Here is a 15953-nt window from a genome sequence, read left to right as displayed (position 1 = left end):
ATTTGGGTGCCTGGGGGTTATACATAAAGCTTGGTACGGCTTCAGGAGAGGCCTCCAGACTTCCTGTTGATTAAGTAGTATCCCAAGTTGTATAAGTTACAAAAGGTCAAGGGTGGTACAGTGGCAGAGGTTGCAGCTGGCCGTCAGTTGGTCACAGGTTCGAGTCACCTAAGAACTCCAGTTGATTTTCTCATTGATATATACAGTATCAGTGTGATTTCTCTGTGAAATAAGTACATTGCAGCATAATACAAGCAGCACCTTAGATACAGTATATAAATTACATTATAATTAAATGACAAGTATATTTAGATTACCATGGATAAGGAGAAGCAATCTGATTTTTTTTAATGCTGTGATTGTAAATAAGTGTTGTGTTAATAAAAAAAATTATATTGCCAATGTAGAGTTTTGAGGTCAAAATTGCCAAATACGCACGCACACAGGCAATGTATCCGACTGGAAGAGTATTACTAGTCGAGTACCACAGGGTTTCGGCTACGTAAACAATTTACCAGAGGAAATACAGATTTAAAGAACATGTATGCAGATGATACTAAGATACTAGGGAAGATAAGATACTTAGATGATTGCCATGCCCTTCAAAATGATCTTGACATGTGGAAATATAGGCCACACACAACCTACAAATTATGTGCAAAGGAATTAAAGATCTCTAACAAAGAAATAAATAGATGGGTGGTTCTGGATAGCACACTGTCATGAGAGGAATACTTAAAGGACGCTATGTGAGGAGAATATGCTATGCTTTCCAACTCCAGACTCGCTTTTAACTACTGTACAGGGATATTGGAATACTAAAGAAACTGTTCATGACTTTTGTGAGACCAAAATTGGAATAAGCAGCAGTTGTATGGTGCCCATATCTCAAGAAGCACATCAATAAACTGGAAACGGTCCAAAGGCATGCTACAAAACGGCTTCCAGAACTGAAAAACAAGTTACGAGGAGAGGCTAGAGGCATTAAATATGCAAAAACTAGAAGATAGAAAAAGAAACGTTATATGATCAACACTTACAAAATAATAGGAATCTACCAAATTGACAAATAGAAATTCCCGAAACCAGCACCTTCAAGAACAAGAGGACACAGACTCAAGCTATGGAAACAAAGGTGCCAAAAAGTATTAGAAAGTTTTCTTTTGCAGAGTGGTAGACAGTTGAAACAAGTTAAGTGAGGAGGTGGTGGAGGCCAAAACAAGTACAGTAGTTCAAAGCGTTTTATGACAGAGTACTGGGAAGACGGGACACCTTGTGCGTAGCTTTCATCCTGCAACTACACTTAGGTAATTACACTTAAGTAATTACACACTATTTTTATGAAAAGATTTACAATGACTAAAATTACTGTAATATAGTATGATCATCTCTAATTACTTGAAGTAGAGCAAATGCATTTGTAAATCTTGTAAATATTTTTACATCTTTTTAGCTGTATTTATAGAGGCTATTAAATGACAAGAGTACTGCATTACCGTTTACACACGGTACATGCCAAAAAATACTTGTATATAATCACAAACTCAAATACTGTAAAAGCTATTGACTGATATACACTACTACACCTTCATTATCCATGAGTATTTATCTTGGCCACTACAAGTGTTTCACCATCCACTGATGCCTCAAAACATTTTATCACAAAAAAACAATATTGAAGGAAGTTGCTTCTTTTAGATTTTAATTAAATAAATATGGATAATTAAGGTTTCTAACTGTAAATGTATAATTCATTCACTTACTGTAATTACATCTTTGAATTAGAACTTTAAAGTAATCAAATACCATGCTTCCTTAAACTAACAAAACATACTAGAGTAAAATGCTACTGAAGATAGGTAAAAACTCTGCAACTGATATTTAAGAAAAACATGCATGCATAAACAAATGTTCCACCACATAACATTAAATAAAATCACAGAAATCTAGCACACACCTACTTTGCCTGTCTGAGTCTGTACTACAGAGAGTTTGGGAAAAAATTTGTTACTAACCGAGATCTTGAAAATGTGGTAAATATTAGTAGGCAATTATTAAATTTACTTGAAGAAAGGGAAATTTGGGTTCTTTAATACAATAAACACTGAGCTTAGTAAAATTTGCAAAGGGTTACAGAAGGAAAGACTAGCTTTCTTACACATGATGCACTACATGACTTACAACAAATCAGAGTTACCATTCCTCTCATATTCCAGCTCTGGTTTGGCATGAGTCAAACTCACCATAATGAATTTCACTTTCACAATGTTTCCAAATGAACAAACATTTATCGATTAGGGTATTATCATACCATACCACAGCTAATTAAACAAAAATAGTAGTAGGAGTGAATCATAGATTCCGGAAACAGTGTACCAGTCTCCTAAACAATAAAGGTCCACGCAGGCAACTGAAGAGTGAAATTGGTACATGGATAATGGATGGCAACATTCAAAACATAATTAAAGTGCAGCTTTCTAGAACTCTCATTAATAGGCTAACATTTTGTATTATTTTATAATGTAATGATTTTCTGCACCTGTTTATGTTTGCATATAAATATGACATTAATGAGGTTATAAATTCCTTGACCTGACCCTGAAAACATAGGACCAAAAATTTGAGAAAATTGCTTTCACTAAACTTATTTATAATATCTATAAATAATGGTAAATGCAAGAATTAAATACAGCACTGTACTTGTAGTTGCAAAAGAAATACAAATAATAATGTACTAAATGTTTTGTATACAACAAGTCCATGACAAACAACCAAAATGCAGAAAATACAGCAAGTGTATATTGTTTACTTTACTAAATCTATATCATGGATGGTGCTGATATAACCCAAGAACATTTATATTTCTTAAAGTTTATATGCAATAAAAAATAAAATTTCTTGCAAGTTGAGTCAAGCATATTATACATATTTATCTTCTCTAATATTCTGCATTGGTTTAACCACTGTGCTGCTTGCCTTCCAAATACGGCACTCCCCATCCCCATGTGCATGAAATAAATTCTCAGGATTTTTTTTTTTTTTTTTTTTTTTTAAATGTTAAATACCCTTTCCTGATCACATATGTAAAAAAAAAATCGAAATTGTAATTACTTTGGCCTCAGTGGGGTCCGGAAAATGGCGCGTGGTGTCACGATTTGGTGGTTCCCCGTGACAGACTCCTGAAGCTAGTCGACCGCCAGCTTCAACATATGCGAGTTGCCACAAACATTTTTTTGTTCATTTTTTGCATACATTTCCAAATACATTTGTTTTGTTTTTCTTGCCAATCCTATGTATAATGCACACTTACACAATATTATGGCAGTAGAACATCCGTACTGTCCCAAGACAGTGTTGTGTGTGTCTCAAATGTGTCCACATATATTGCTCATATATCCAATGTTTCATGGTCATTTATGTATATTTACAACATATTTACACACTATACAGTATCACATACTACATACATTCACCATCAACACGCTCAGAACTCCACAAGTGTCAGCTGCCACACCCAGCCAGCCCTCCCTCCCTCACTCCTTACACCTTACTCACCAACATTGCTCCTCCCACCATACAGTACTGTTATTGTTTTTATTACACTATTTACACACGTTATGTATACATACCTACATGTTTTATTCACCATAACTATGCAAGTAAGCCGGTATTATGTTCAAACAGCACAGTGGCCACCATACACTTCATGAGAAGTCACACAACAGCCAGCAGACGACGCTACGATTACAACGCCGCCTGCCTCACCAAAATGGCTCCTCCCAACATACTCCTGTTGCTTTTATTACACTATATACACACATTGTATATACCCATGTACATGTGTGTTCACCATAGCGAACCACTATGGTGAGCAAAACAAGAGTGGCTGCCACACACAATGACGCTATCTGGATTCCCTCCCTAACCAAACTACTTCCTCCCACAATACTACGCACAGTGCTAATTATCACCATAATCCTGCTATTATCACAATCCTGGTCACTAAATCCTGTAAATGAATAACTGACCACAAGTTTATTTTGTAAAGTAACATATGAAGTCATTTGAAGATTCCTAGACGGATGAAATAATGCTGTGGGGCTGTGGCTAGCGCTGTGAACATCGTGAACAGCATTGGTTCACTGATATTTGAACATAGTACACAGTCATTATCTCACTCAGGCTCTTCTGTAATACTATCATGGCTAAATAATACCAGTTATATATATATTTTGACATTATTAGGTGACGCTGTGGTCACAAGCTGAACAGCAGTGCTATAAGCTCATGCTGCGTGCACCAGCCTTGGTTGCTCACTTAGTACCGAGGCTCTCGCACCCGGGAATGTTACCCATGATTTTTTTTTTAAATGGCGCCTGTTTACAAGAGTCCTGAGGAAGCTGATGTGAACCCCATGTAGCTGCGGGAGTTTTGAATCATACACTAAAAATGTAAGAGCCCGGAGGCGCTTTGCGCACCCCCCGTCGAGGACCCGCAGGCGCGTTGCGCAGTTCAGTGGTTAAATGTTGAGAAAACAGTTTTTTCGAGTAGCGATACTTTTAAAAACATTTTCCAAGTGGCATGGTTTTTCAAGCATTTTACGTCTTCATGACATGTCTTGAGCTAGACCAGCTAAACTGTCAATAAATGTTGCAGTAATAAATGTTAGGTATCATCTTTTAGACTCCACAACTTTGTTTTCATTTTTGGTAGCCATATGGGTAAAAAAAAAAAAAAAATCACTAACAAAATTGTAACATATCACTATATTATTACTTTAAGAACCTCTATGATTTACAAGAGTTGAACATTCATCAGTTTAGCATCTGAGCATACTTTCTCTAGGAATTAACACACAATCACTACCCCTCCACCCCAGCACACAACCACATTTTATCATAAGATTTACAATAGCGGTAGTTCAACCTAGGGTAATTGAGAAATGTAGCCATGGGCAAAATCTCTCACTCGGGATGCAAACAGGGAAAAATAATGAGAACTTTGTGTGCAATGATTACATGGGTGCAGCAATTACAGTAGCTATTACGAGTTCAGGGAGTGTAGTGAGCACGCGAGAACTGATAGGTGCAAGGGATAAGAGGCAGGCTGGTGGTGCTGACAAAGTGAAAGGGACATTATAGTGGCAGATGGCAGTGGTATGTAGTGGCAGCGGTATGTAGTGGCAGCGGTATGTAGTGGCATACGGCAGTGGTATGTAGTAGCAGGTGGCAGTGGTATGCAGTGATAGTCTTGTGTCGTGGCAGTTGGTAGTAGTGCTTACCTATCAGCGACTCTGATAGTCACTGATCTATGGGGAGTGAGATCTAGCTCTCTACCCAGCCTCCAAGCTGTTTATACCCAACATGCTAATTACCCTTGTCTGAATACTGTATTATCATTTTCATAAATTTTTGTTTCATTAAAGTTGTGGATGGAATGGGTTTCAATAACCTCTTCCTTCAGTGCATTCCACTTTCCAACTGCCGGTACAGGGAACGAGAACTTCCTTACATCTTGACTCGATTGTATGTCCAACGTCAATTGATGTCCCTTTGTCCTATCTCGTTTTAATTTATATAAGCTGCTTTGATTACTTTCTCTATTCTATTTCTTCTATCCTCTAAGGTTGAGGATGAGTTCTCTCAACTTGACCTCATAACTGTATTAATCTAGCTGTAAAAATCTGAACTTTTCTCAAGTTTCTGTTTATGCTACACTGACATTGGTACCATTCTGGTGTTGCATATTCAAGAAATGGTCTCGTGTAGCCAGCATGTATGGCTTAGTGCTTTCTCCTGAAATTACTTTACCTCTAAAATGATGTTCTTATGTTTGCTAACTTCACACATGCTGTTGATATCCCATTCACATGAACTTCTGGTGTTAATATTGAAATTATTGCTACTCCCAGGTCTTTTTCTCTTATTGCTTCTTGTAACTGCCTTCTCTACATGGTGTTAAATACAGGTTTCCTATCTCCATTGCTCATTTTCAATGCTTTACAATTATTAGATTGAATTTCTGCAGCCATTTATCTGGCTACTCAAGTTTGTCAGGTCTTCTTGCAGCACCCTACACTCTTCAATTCTTACTCTCCTCATTAACTTTGCATCATCTGCAAACATCAACATGTGGATTACTAGACGAGTACTAGGTGAGTACATGTTTTCAGATGATGGAGCTCACTCCTTCTTTGATGTCATTTACATCAATTAAAAAGAGCAATGGTCCCAAGACAGAGCCCTGTGAACCACTTTCCATTCCTCTCCAGTCTGACATATCCTTTCTGACTATGACCCTTTGTTTCTGGTTCATTAAGTACTGCAGCCAGTTCAATATTTTTCCTGTTATCTCAGCCAGTCTGCATCTTGTGTATTGGTGTTTTATGAGGACCAAAAGTTTTCTGGCAATCTAGGAAGACTACCAGTTGTGATGATGTGTGGTGGTGGTATATTTTGGTGGCAAGACGCAGAGTGTAACTAGCACTTGGAAGGTTCATGTATCTAAGATCATTAAGACTTGCCTTGCATTGGCCAGTTTGGCAGACAGTGCCAACAGAATTCAGCAAATGTGATTCTGGCCATAGCTTTGGAGATATGCCTACTCCTAACCATTTCTAATGCAGAAGCTGCCCTTCATTCTGTAGTGCTTCTCAGTCTTCTCAATATTGTTTTTATCCTCAACTTTGTAATTTAATGGATTTAACTCCAATAGCCATTTTTTACACCAATCTTTTATCTTGTATCTAGTTCACTTTGCAATGTATTGTACCACAACCGTCTGAAGTTTTTTTTTTTAAATGAGGGTTGCATCATAAAACAATGATATACAGCAGCCTATTCTTCTGTTACAAGATCTAGCATGGGGCATATAGAGGCAGAACTGGATCTACAATGCCAATTATTAACTTTAAGTGACTGTGCCACCTGTCTCTTATTGAATGAGGGATCTATATCATCAACTCAAGTTCACCTCATTCCCAGTCGACTTCATGCTTCATGGTGACTGCTTGAATAAGTTCCCTGCTTTCACATGGACTTTCAAGTTGTTTTACTCCGAGGACTTTGTTGAAAAACAACTGAATGGCCCTTCTCAGATATGGCATTTTATATCTATTCTTGCATTTATACAAAACTTCCTAGGGATCAAAAGCAATGGAAACATTGAGAGCACTTATTTTTTCAGATATCACTCATGGTCTTCCCCTTCCCTTCTCAATAATGATACAATGATCCCAATATCTGGCCCAAGGACTACATTAGCACATATTTGTGTGTTGAATGTTTCAGATACAATATACAAAAAGCATTTTCCAGATACAGCACAGATGCCTACAAACATAACCCTGTGAAAACTTAATTGTGTATTTACTGAGGCATTATAATGATTTATTGACAAATAAACAATAGCAAAAATTCAATTTTTACTATTCAACATGCAATAAATTTTGTTCTTTTTTCAGATATGACAGATCATAACATGTTTAAGTTCTCCAAACTTCAAAAATGGTTGCATATGATCTTTAAGGAAAAATTCCTAATAGACATTAAGAGACACGATCCAAAAATTTAGTTACTTTCTTAACATGCTTGTAGTTTGGTATTCATTAGTTACCTAATGAAGGCACCTTCAACGTAATCATCCTGGGAGACCAAAGACTTCTGACAGTTCCTGCAACTAGTGATTCCTTCTAATAATGAACTCTGGGAGTAAAGGAAGTGTAATTATTTGTTTGGACAGGCTGAATGGTCTTAATTCCATGTTTTGAGAAAAACTTTGTTTATGTGTTAAGTCACTTGCTACCAGATCTCTCAAAAGGTACACAGAATCCTTGTGATTTTAAACATTTTACAAAAAGTTGTGGATATTCAAGCTGCAACATCCAGAATGTTATCTCCATTTATCATTTGGTACAACAGACAGTGATACAATGATAAAAACCATTCCAATAGCAATTTGTCTTTAACTGCTGAAGTTCCTGGCTTCCACAGTATGACAATTCACCATGTCACAAGACCTATATAATACATGCTATTGGTACATCACATCACAAAGACTTCAACACTTCAAATATTCATCACACATGATCTGTGATTTTTTTCTTGTTTCTAAATTGTAAGTAACTTTAAGACAAATTTTCAGCTTCCATTGCAATGCATGTAATCTTACAGTCTACAATGAGGACTTTATGAGATGCCAGAAGTTGAAGGAATACTGGCATTATTGTTTTGATTCCCAGGATGATTACTTTAAAAATAACTTCCAAAATTAACTCCTAGATCTCAAATTACAAACATAGTTACCCATGAAGTAAGACTAACAAATCATAACTTAGACATTTTTAAATATAAAAATTAGAAAAAAATTCAAATAAACTACAGTACCTTCAATTAGATAAATCATTCAAATGCGTTTCACACCCAACTAAATACTTGATCTGAACCTCACTCTTAAACCTCATTAATGTCATCTCCCACTCATGCACACAGGTAAACAAATTACTGTAATTATTTTCTTAATATTCTTATTTAATTAAATGTTAGATATAATGCAGAGAATACTTTTCATACTAGAACCTATTCTCTTACAAAAATAAAGTGTTGAATATAATGAAATGCCCTTTTCTGGAAGGCCTCAGTAGACTCCTGGTGTATGGGTTCTGGCACAACAGATACATCCATGAAACTAACAGGCCTCAGGACTTCAGCACACCTACCAAACACCAAGACCAGAATCTGGTATGCTAAAGACAAAGAGAAGTTTAGGGATTCAAGAACAACCTCAAAACTGGGTCAAATCACCTGGAAAGTACATAGCAAAAACTACAACAAATTTTTTAAGAAAATTGGAAACAAGGGAAGTGGTAGTTTTCCAAATGTCAACAAACCATGCACTCGTATCCAAGTGAAATTCCAAACAGAAGCTCAGGTCACCCATCCCATCTTGTGCCACCCCCCTAAAATGCACACCGTCCCTATGGAAAGGAAGAGCAAAACCAAATAGGTGGGCTTGGTAAGCTGAGGCTGCCCAGAATAAGGTTTCACAATATTCAATTCTTGATTTCTTTGTAGGCTCTCTGTAGCTCTATAGTGTATATTCCAAATAACACCTTAAAGGAATCATTGTTGAGCTAAAAGAAACATTAATAAAGGACTAACAGTGATCGAAAGATGACCAATAGGATATGAAGGCCAGAAACCTAGGACTCTTGAGAAAAAAAATGAACTAGGCAACTGGAAAGGAATCCAAGCGTCACATATGCTCAATGAGGATAGGAAACCTTCAAAAGTTAACTAGCAGTACACACTGTTAAACTGCAAGAAACCCAATTACTATCCATAGATATATTAGCAATGAAAGCAGTAATGGCAGCATCCTTATGCACACCATGCACATGCAGATAAACATCAGACTGGCTGAATGAAAACCTGATGGACAACTTGAAAAATGGCCATAAAATGAGATACAAAATGCAAAAGCTCACAAAGCAACTACATTGACAAATAAATCCCACATAACAGTCCATAGCATCGGCATAGATGGCTGGGAAGGAATCTGGGGGCACTGATAACGAAGGTCGAGAGTAAGATCAATGCAGGCTCCAAAACATGAGGTGAAATGTCAAAAACATCCCTCCACCCCAGTCACATCGCTGCTGAAATGCTCCCCACAGATGCATCTCATCACAGTCACTGGAACTTGCCACGAGAGGGTTTATGGGTGAAGCCCTTCCAGCCTCAAAACCTAATCAAATGGTAGTGTGTACCAGAACCCAGACCTCAACCAGGAAATGCAGAAAATGCTGCCAAAAACAGCCAACAGCTATTTCACAGGTAACCATAGAGGCAGAACACAGCCAAAATACTGTAGTTAAAAGATGGGTTGGGAGGACACTCCTACCAAAACTAGTGCTTAATCTACAACTCATGAAGAAAATAGTAGCATAAAAAATAGGGAAGGAAATAGTAAAAAAGAAAATTCAAACCAGCTCCTAAAAATATGACTGCATACCATTAAACTTAACATGAAGCATAATAACCTATCACCTCATCATGAAATAATGGAGTAAAAAGCCTTGACATGGTATCTGCACCAGATACCACAGTAGACAAGAATGAAGAGGATCCCAATTGCAGCAGGTGAACCCATCTCCTTGAGTAATTGTATCGAAAACATTTCAAGTAAGACCCAGAAAACCACTCTTGAAAGGGTTTGAGCCTTGTTTACTACAGTGATTAACACTACCGATAGTTTAAGAAATGCAATACACGAAGCATTCTAAACCAATACTGTATCACATGAAAGGGCAGGAGCAAATAAAACTACATAAGCATATTAGAAAAGGTACTCCTAAAAATACATTAAAGATTTAGGCAACCTCTGACTAATCCAGAAATAAGCCCATTTCTCCAAGAAAAATAATGGATTGTCCGCCAGCCAGGATGAACCTAGGATGTCATAACATGCCCAGGAAACAGCTGTAGAGCCAATCTCCAATGAATTTGGGTCAATTTACAAAGTGGTCCTTGATCCTGAGAAAGAACGTGAGCAAATCACTCCAGGAAGCCTCAGGAAGAACACTCAAACCCCTTAAAGATATAACTGGTGAGGAAACAACAATCAAATGATGTTAGAAAAGGCAACCCCTGAAATAAAGTCACGACAAACTAATTGGCTAAGATCACGCAAGATGGAGAGTATAAACACACTCGTATATTGTAAATGGAAATGTTGAGCATGATGCCCCAAGGAACAACCCAGTTCAAGGAATGCTAATCCCACTTACTCAAAAACAGTAAGGCACACAAACAGGATGAACCCTTGGGTGCTTCCTGTTGCCATTTGGTGGTACACTTTGATTTTTGCACATGGTTTGTTGACATTTGACAAACCTATTGCTTTCATTATTTCCATTTTTTTATCTTTAATCAAGATATGTAGTCTGTTTGGCTTTGCCTGTACTTTCTGGGCAATTTTACCTGGTTTTGAGGTTCTCCGATCTCCAGGCTACTCTTACCTCTATGAGCACACAAGATTCTGATGTTGGCATTTGGTAGGCTTGTGCAAGACCAGACACTAGGTATTTTGCAGGTATGTGGGGTACCAAAACCAATGCATCAGGAAACTACTGAGGGTCAGCCCAGAAAATAATACATAAATTGCATGTATTTATTACTCTCAGTAAATATAATCTGTAGAAAGATCATATTAAAATTGTTTAGCAGATGATTGATTTTCTACACAAATTCACATGGCAATGTAGTTTAGTGCCATTTGTGGATGGAATTGAATGGAAAGATGCATAAATTTAAATTCAGCACATTTGTTCAAAGAATTTAAAATAAAACCATCTGCCAAATTTAGAATATGCTCCCTTAAAAGTAGTTATGCAACACTTGTATTTCTGGTCAAGGCAAGGTGGCCATGAGTGGGAAGGGTGTTCACAAAATAAAAAGCAATGTGCATACCCAAGATACTTCTATAAAAACTACTGCTTTTAATATTCTATGCAAATAGTTGTGCAGAAAATAAATTAATGGTATGATCTGTGGAAAAAGCAGTAACAAAATAAAATATATAAATAATAAGAAAAATTATAATGAAAAACAAACGGAAAATGCTTACAGTTCTGATCGGAGTCTTCTATCAGAATTCTCAGTTTCTGCACACACAACTGTAAAGAAAATTACTTATAAAAACAAATGGTAATGTGAATTAGGGAAGGCATAAGGAGAAGAACGAAAGGGTAGAATGGTATCATTGAACAGTATTACCCTCAATATGGCTCAATGAGATTTTAATGTTTTTCAAAGCTGGATGCTATATTAATAGCAGTAGTAGGGTAGAATGGAAAAGTGACAATAGCTAAAACTAATTTCTAGGTTTGCAAACAAAATTTTTTTTAGGACGACAGCCTACTTTTTTTGGACAATTGGTTTTTGTCAGTCTTGGTGCAGAAAGTGTCCAGAAAGCATGTTGAATGAATATTTTATATAAAATAAGCAACTGTTTCCACTACCAACTCCCCAAAACATTAATTGACCAGAGCAAGTGCAAAAAACAAACAAGATGTGGAGGAAAAACACACACACACACACAGTCTATCCTCAGTAATCCAAATCATATGGGGCCACACCCCTGTTCAAGTTAGCCAACTTTTTTATTAGAATGTCCAAAAAATTTACAAATTTGAATTTAGTCTGCAGAAGCTATTCAGTACTGTGTAGCCTTTCACCCCAAATTTCAATTTGGGTTAAAAGTTCAAAAACTCAAATGTGACTTAATTTGGATTACTCCAATTCAGGTTATAAGAATTCAAATTACCGAGGTCTTACAGCACACACACACTGCCGAGTGACATACTAACATCACTTTTTTGCCTCAATACAGACCCCCACCTGCCGGGCAACAAAATTGGCAACATATGAACTCCACAGCATTTAAACTATGGAACAGAGCCTTTTCCTTTATCATTTCATGCGTATTTAAAATCTAACAAATCTAATGTGAAGTTTGAGGGTTAATAAAGAAAATAAATCAGTTATGTAATAAAATTCTAAATATACCTAACAGACAACATATTATAATTGCAGAAATCGAATCTTCAGGAGTATGCAAAGTATTAATTTGTCACAGATTTAGTAAAAGACCATATGATTTTACATTTTTAAAAATTCAGCCACACATGCGACAAAATGCTTCATTCAAAAGTAAATATCAATATTAGCCTCATGATCAACAATATGTTTTTATGTGCATAGAGATCTTTCAATTAGCATATTTTTTAAAAAGAAAAAGTTAACATTTTCCTCTAAAGCACTATGCCTCAATTTACTTTTGCATAAACTGTACAAAAACATAATGTGATTGTACCTGTATGGAGGCGTTGTGGTTTGGCATCCCGGAAGAAATAGAAATGAGCACTGTGAGAGCACATGGGGAGAGAAAGAGAACACATCAGTACACAAAAACAAGTACTGTATTCTGTTTATTTTGAATACTGTATGAACTGATAAGCAATTTATACATCTTGCAGATAATATTTAAAGTGATTTTATAAATATATTTACAAACTATAAAAAACAGATTTACAACAAACTCCTTTCCCTTAACATATACTGGATTAACCGACACTTAAGAACACTTTTCTTCAAATTCACTAAACAGAAACATGGCACATCCCATGAAAACTACATTAACTAATACAACCAAGCAAAAAGCTACATTAGAAATTTTACACCAAAACATACCAGCAATGACCGTGTTGATGCACTCATAAAGAAGGGACATAGCTGAAGTACTGAAAAAAAAAAAAAAAATTAGTTGGTATACAGTATAATATTAATTGTACTGTAATTATAATTACTGTATATTATAATATTATAATTTATAATATTAATAATTAATAATAATTTATATTTTATATATATATATATATCTATATCTCAAACTATGACCCCTCACTCAGGATTCGAACCCAGGCCACAGCAGGTCTTCCCATCAACAGCACTGGTACTCTGACTACTACACTAGATGATCGCTGGTACAGTGGTCAGAGTACCAGCACCATTCATGGGGAGACTTGCAGTGGCCTGGGTTCGAATCCTGAGAGGTCATAGTGTTGGGGTATAAGAAAATCAATGTGCTAATTTGTAATAAATTACATGATTAATTTAGAATTTAAATCAATTTTGATTAACTGTGTTAAGTGGGCCATGGCACTATCTTTGAAAAGTAATGTTTATGGGCTAAACCAAGCTTTCATAGAAAACATCCTTTATATGACAGTTTGAAGGAAAACATTGCCTATAGGAATAGGAAATATAGGAAGAATGGTACAGTACTCTTAATATGGGACATGTTTTTAAAGATTTTTGCATGTTGGTATAACATTAGAAGTTTAGATCATGAGAAATCCATTGAGCACACTTAAAAGACACTATAGTTGATTTTCACTTCTATCTTCACCTAGATTAGGTAAAGGCTTTCACTAGCACATTCCTATACAAGTTCCCTTAGTATGCTCTTTCACAAAGTTCCAGAAGAAAGCACATTGATAAGGAACTTAGAACAGATACAGTATTCTAATTTTTGTAGAAGAGATCATTAAAAAGGTGAACCACCATTCTTCCACTAATAAAAAAGTCAACACTACAGAACTTGTCCATACAGGAAATTCCTTTCAACAGGCCACAAGAAAGAGAAATGTATTTCCATTACTTATCTTGAAAATATCAGCAAATTTGCTAATGTTGCAGTTCAATCCTAAGTATCATTTATATGCCTAAATATGGTAAACATAGGTCACCATGTATAGCAAACATGTGGGTGGTACAAAGCCACTATGGCTAACCTAGCCAGTCTCCCTTACCTATTTCAAAGACACTAAGTTATACGACTGTAAGGACACTAGAAAATTAAAAATCGGCGTTTCATGTAATTGATACAATTAGTATGGTTGGACTTCCAAATCTTTAGTGGGTACCCTGAAGTGAGAAATGAATAGAATGAATAGAAAGTGTAGTCAGTAGCAGTACAATTGGCTTCATTCTTAACTCATAATCAGGGATAGCGGGTACGATTCCTAAGTGACAAAACAGAAATAGTTGGGCAAATTTTCTTTCACTTAATGCCTCTGTTCACCTAGCAATATACATACACCTGGGAGTTAGGTAACTGTTGTGGGTGGGTTGAACTTGGAAGGGACCTCAACAATCTTACAGCGTATAATTAATACACACACACAATCAACTTCCTGTTGATTGACGGTTGAGAGGCGGGACCAAAGAGCCAGAGCTCAACCCCCGCAAGCACAATTAGGCAAGTACATGCGCACACACACACACACACACACACAGGATTCCAATCCCCAACAACAAAAATATTAGGGAATTAGACACTGATGCACTACACCAAACCAAGTATAATGCAGATATATTTTAATCCATAATGTGTGTTTATCACTATACTATCTTTATACATTGATCCCCTGGGTATTTTAGTTATGAAATGTTAATTTTAGCCATCATTACGTTTTTTTATAAAAATTATGTAAATGAGATTATATAATGCATCATGAAAATCTATTATTTTTAATTGCCTACTATAAATGAGGTTATCTTAAACTACAAGCATGGTGATTATCATCGAATCACAATTTCGTGTTTCCCACCAGTGCTTGAATGTATTTCTGGTTGACATTACCAGACAGAAAAGCACCAAAGGAGTGGGGTTGCATGGCACTTCCTTTGAACTATGCCTGAAATATATTAACATGCAATACAGGTTCTATTACATTATATTGTAATGTAATACAATATATTACATTGTAGGCCTATGTGCAGTACTCAGAATTTGTGTTAATTATATATAAATGAACAAGTCTTAAGTGAAAAGTGAAACTTAAGTGAAAAGGCAAATGCACAATCCTTCTAATATCACAACTCGTTCCTTGAGTTTGATCGAGAAATTTATATCATGACAGTCCATAGACCAAATGACTCCCCTACCCAGCACAATCTTTTGGTGTGCATGAAATGCAAAATAACTTCGATGTGTTTTTTTGCATTTTCCTTAGTTTTGCATGCAAATTAATCACGTTATAAGAATACTTTTTTATATTTTTTTTTTACACCACATATACACACAGTTGCACTTTATTAATCTATATATTTTTTATAAATTACATACAGGTAATAGAGTGCAAGCCAAGTAAATATGTTTGTTGGTAAATAAAGAATAAGGTAGTTCAATCTTTACCATGCTCCACATATTATGTGACATGTTTGGGGATGCTCCACAAGGCACACAACGCTCGAGACCGCTACATGTATTTTGTAATGTCACATCTACGGTTACATTTCCCTAGGTGGCCGGAGCAATCCTCCGCAATATTTGACAAAATTCCTGCATGACCTAGTTGATTCTCTGGTATAATTAAGCAGACATGCATT

The 15953-nt window shown here is 36.1% G+C and overlaps 1 protein-coding gene across 2 annotated transcripts in view; it reads right to left on the bottom strand.

Moving 5' to 3' along the window:
- The window catches only part of g (adaptor-related protein complex 3, delta 1 subunit-like garnet), a 72362-nt gene that overhangs the window by 33743 nt on the left and 22666 nt on the right, over nucleotides 1–15953 (bottom strand). For both annotated transcript variants that reach the window (XM_045754131.2, XM_045754132.2), the window contains exons 7-9: nucleotides 13251–13300; nucleotides 12874–12923; nucleotides 11626–11674 (exon numbers count right to left, since the gene is read on the bottom strand). In XM_045754131.2, the coding sequence (XP_045610087.1) occupies nucleotides 11626–11674; nucleotides 12874–12923; nucleotides 13251–13300 (149 nt within the window). The remainder of the gene's footprint in view (nucleotides 1–11625; nucleotides 11675–12873; nucleotides 12924–13250; nucleotides 13301–15953) is intronic.

This window comes from Procambarus clarkii, chromosome 30 (genome assembly GCF_040958095.1).
Source record: "Procambarus clarkii isolate CNS0578487 chromosome 30, FALCON_Pclarkii_2.0, whole genome shotgun sequence".
NCBI classification, from domain to species: Eukaryota; Metazoa; Arthropoda; class Malacostraca; order Decapoda; family Cambaridae; genus Procambarus; species Procambarus clarkii.
This window is presented reverse-complemented; position numbering and strand designations above follow the sequence as displayed.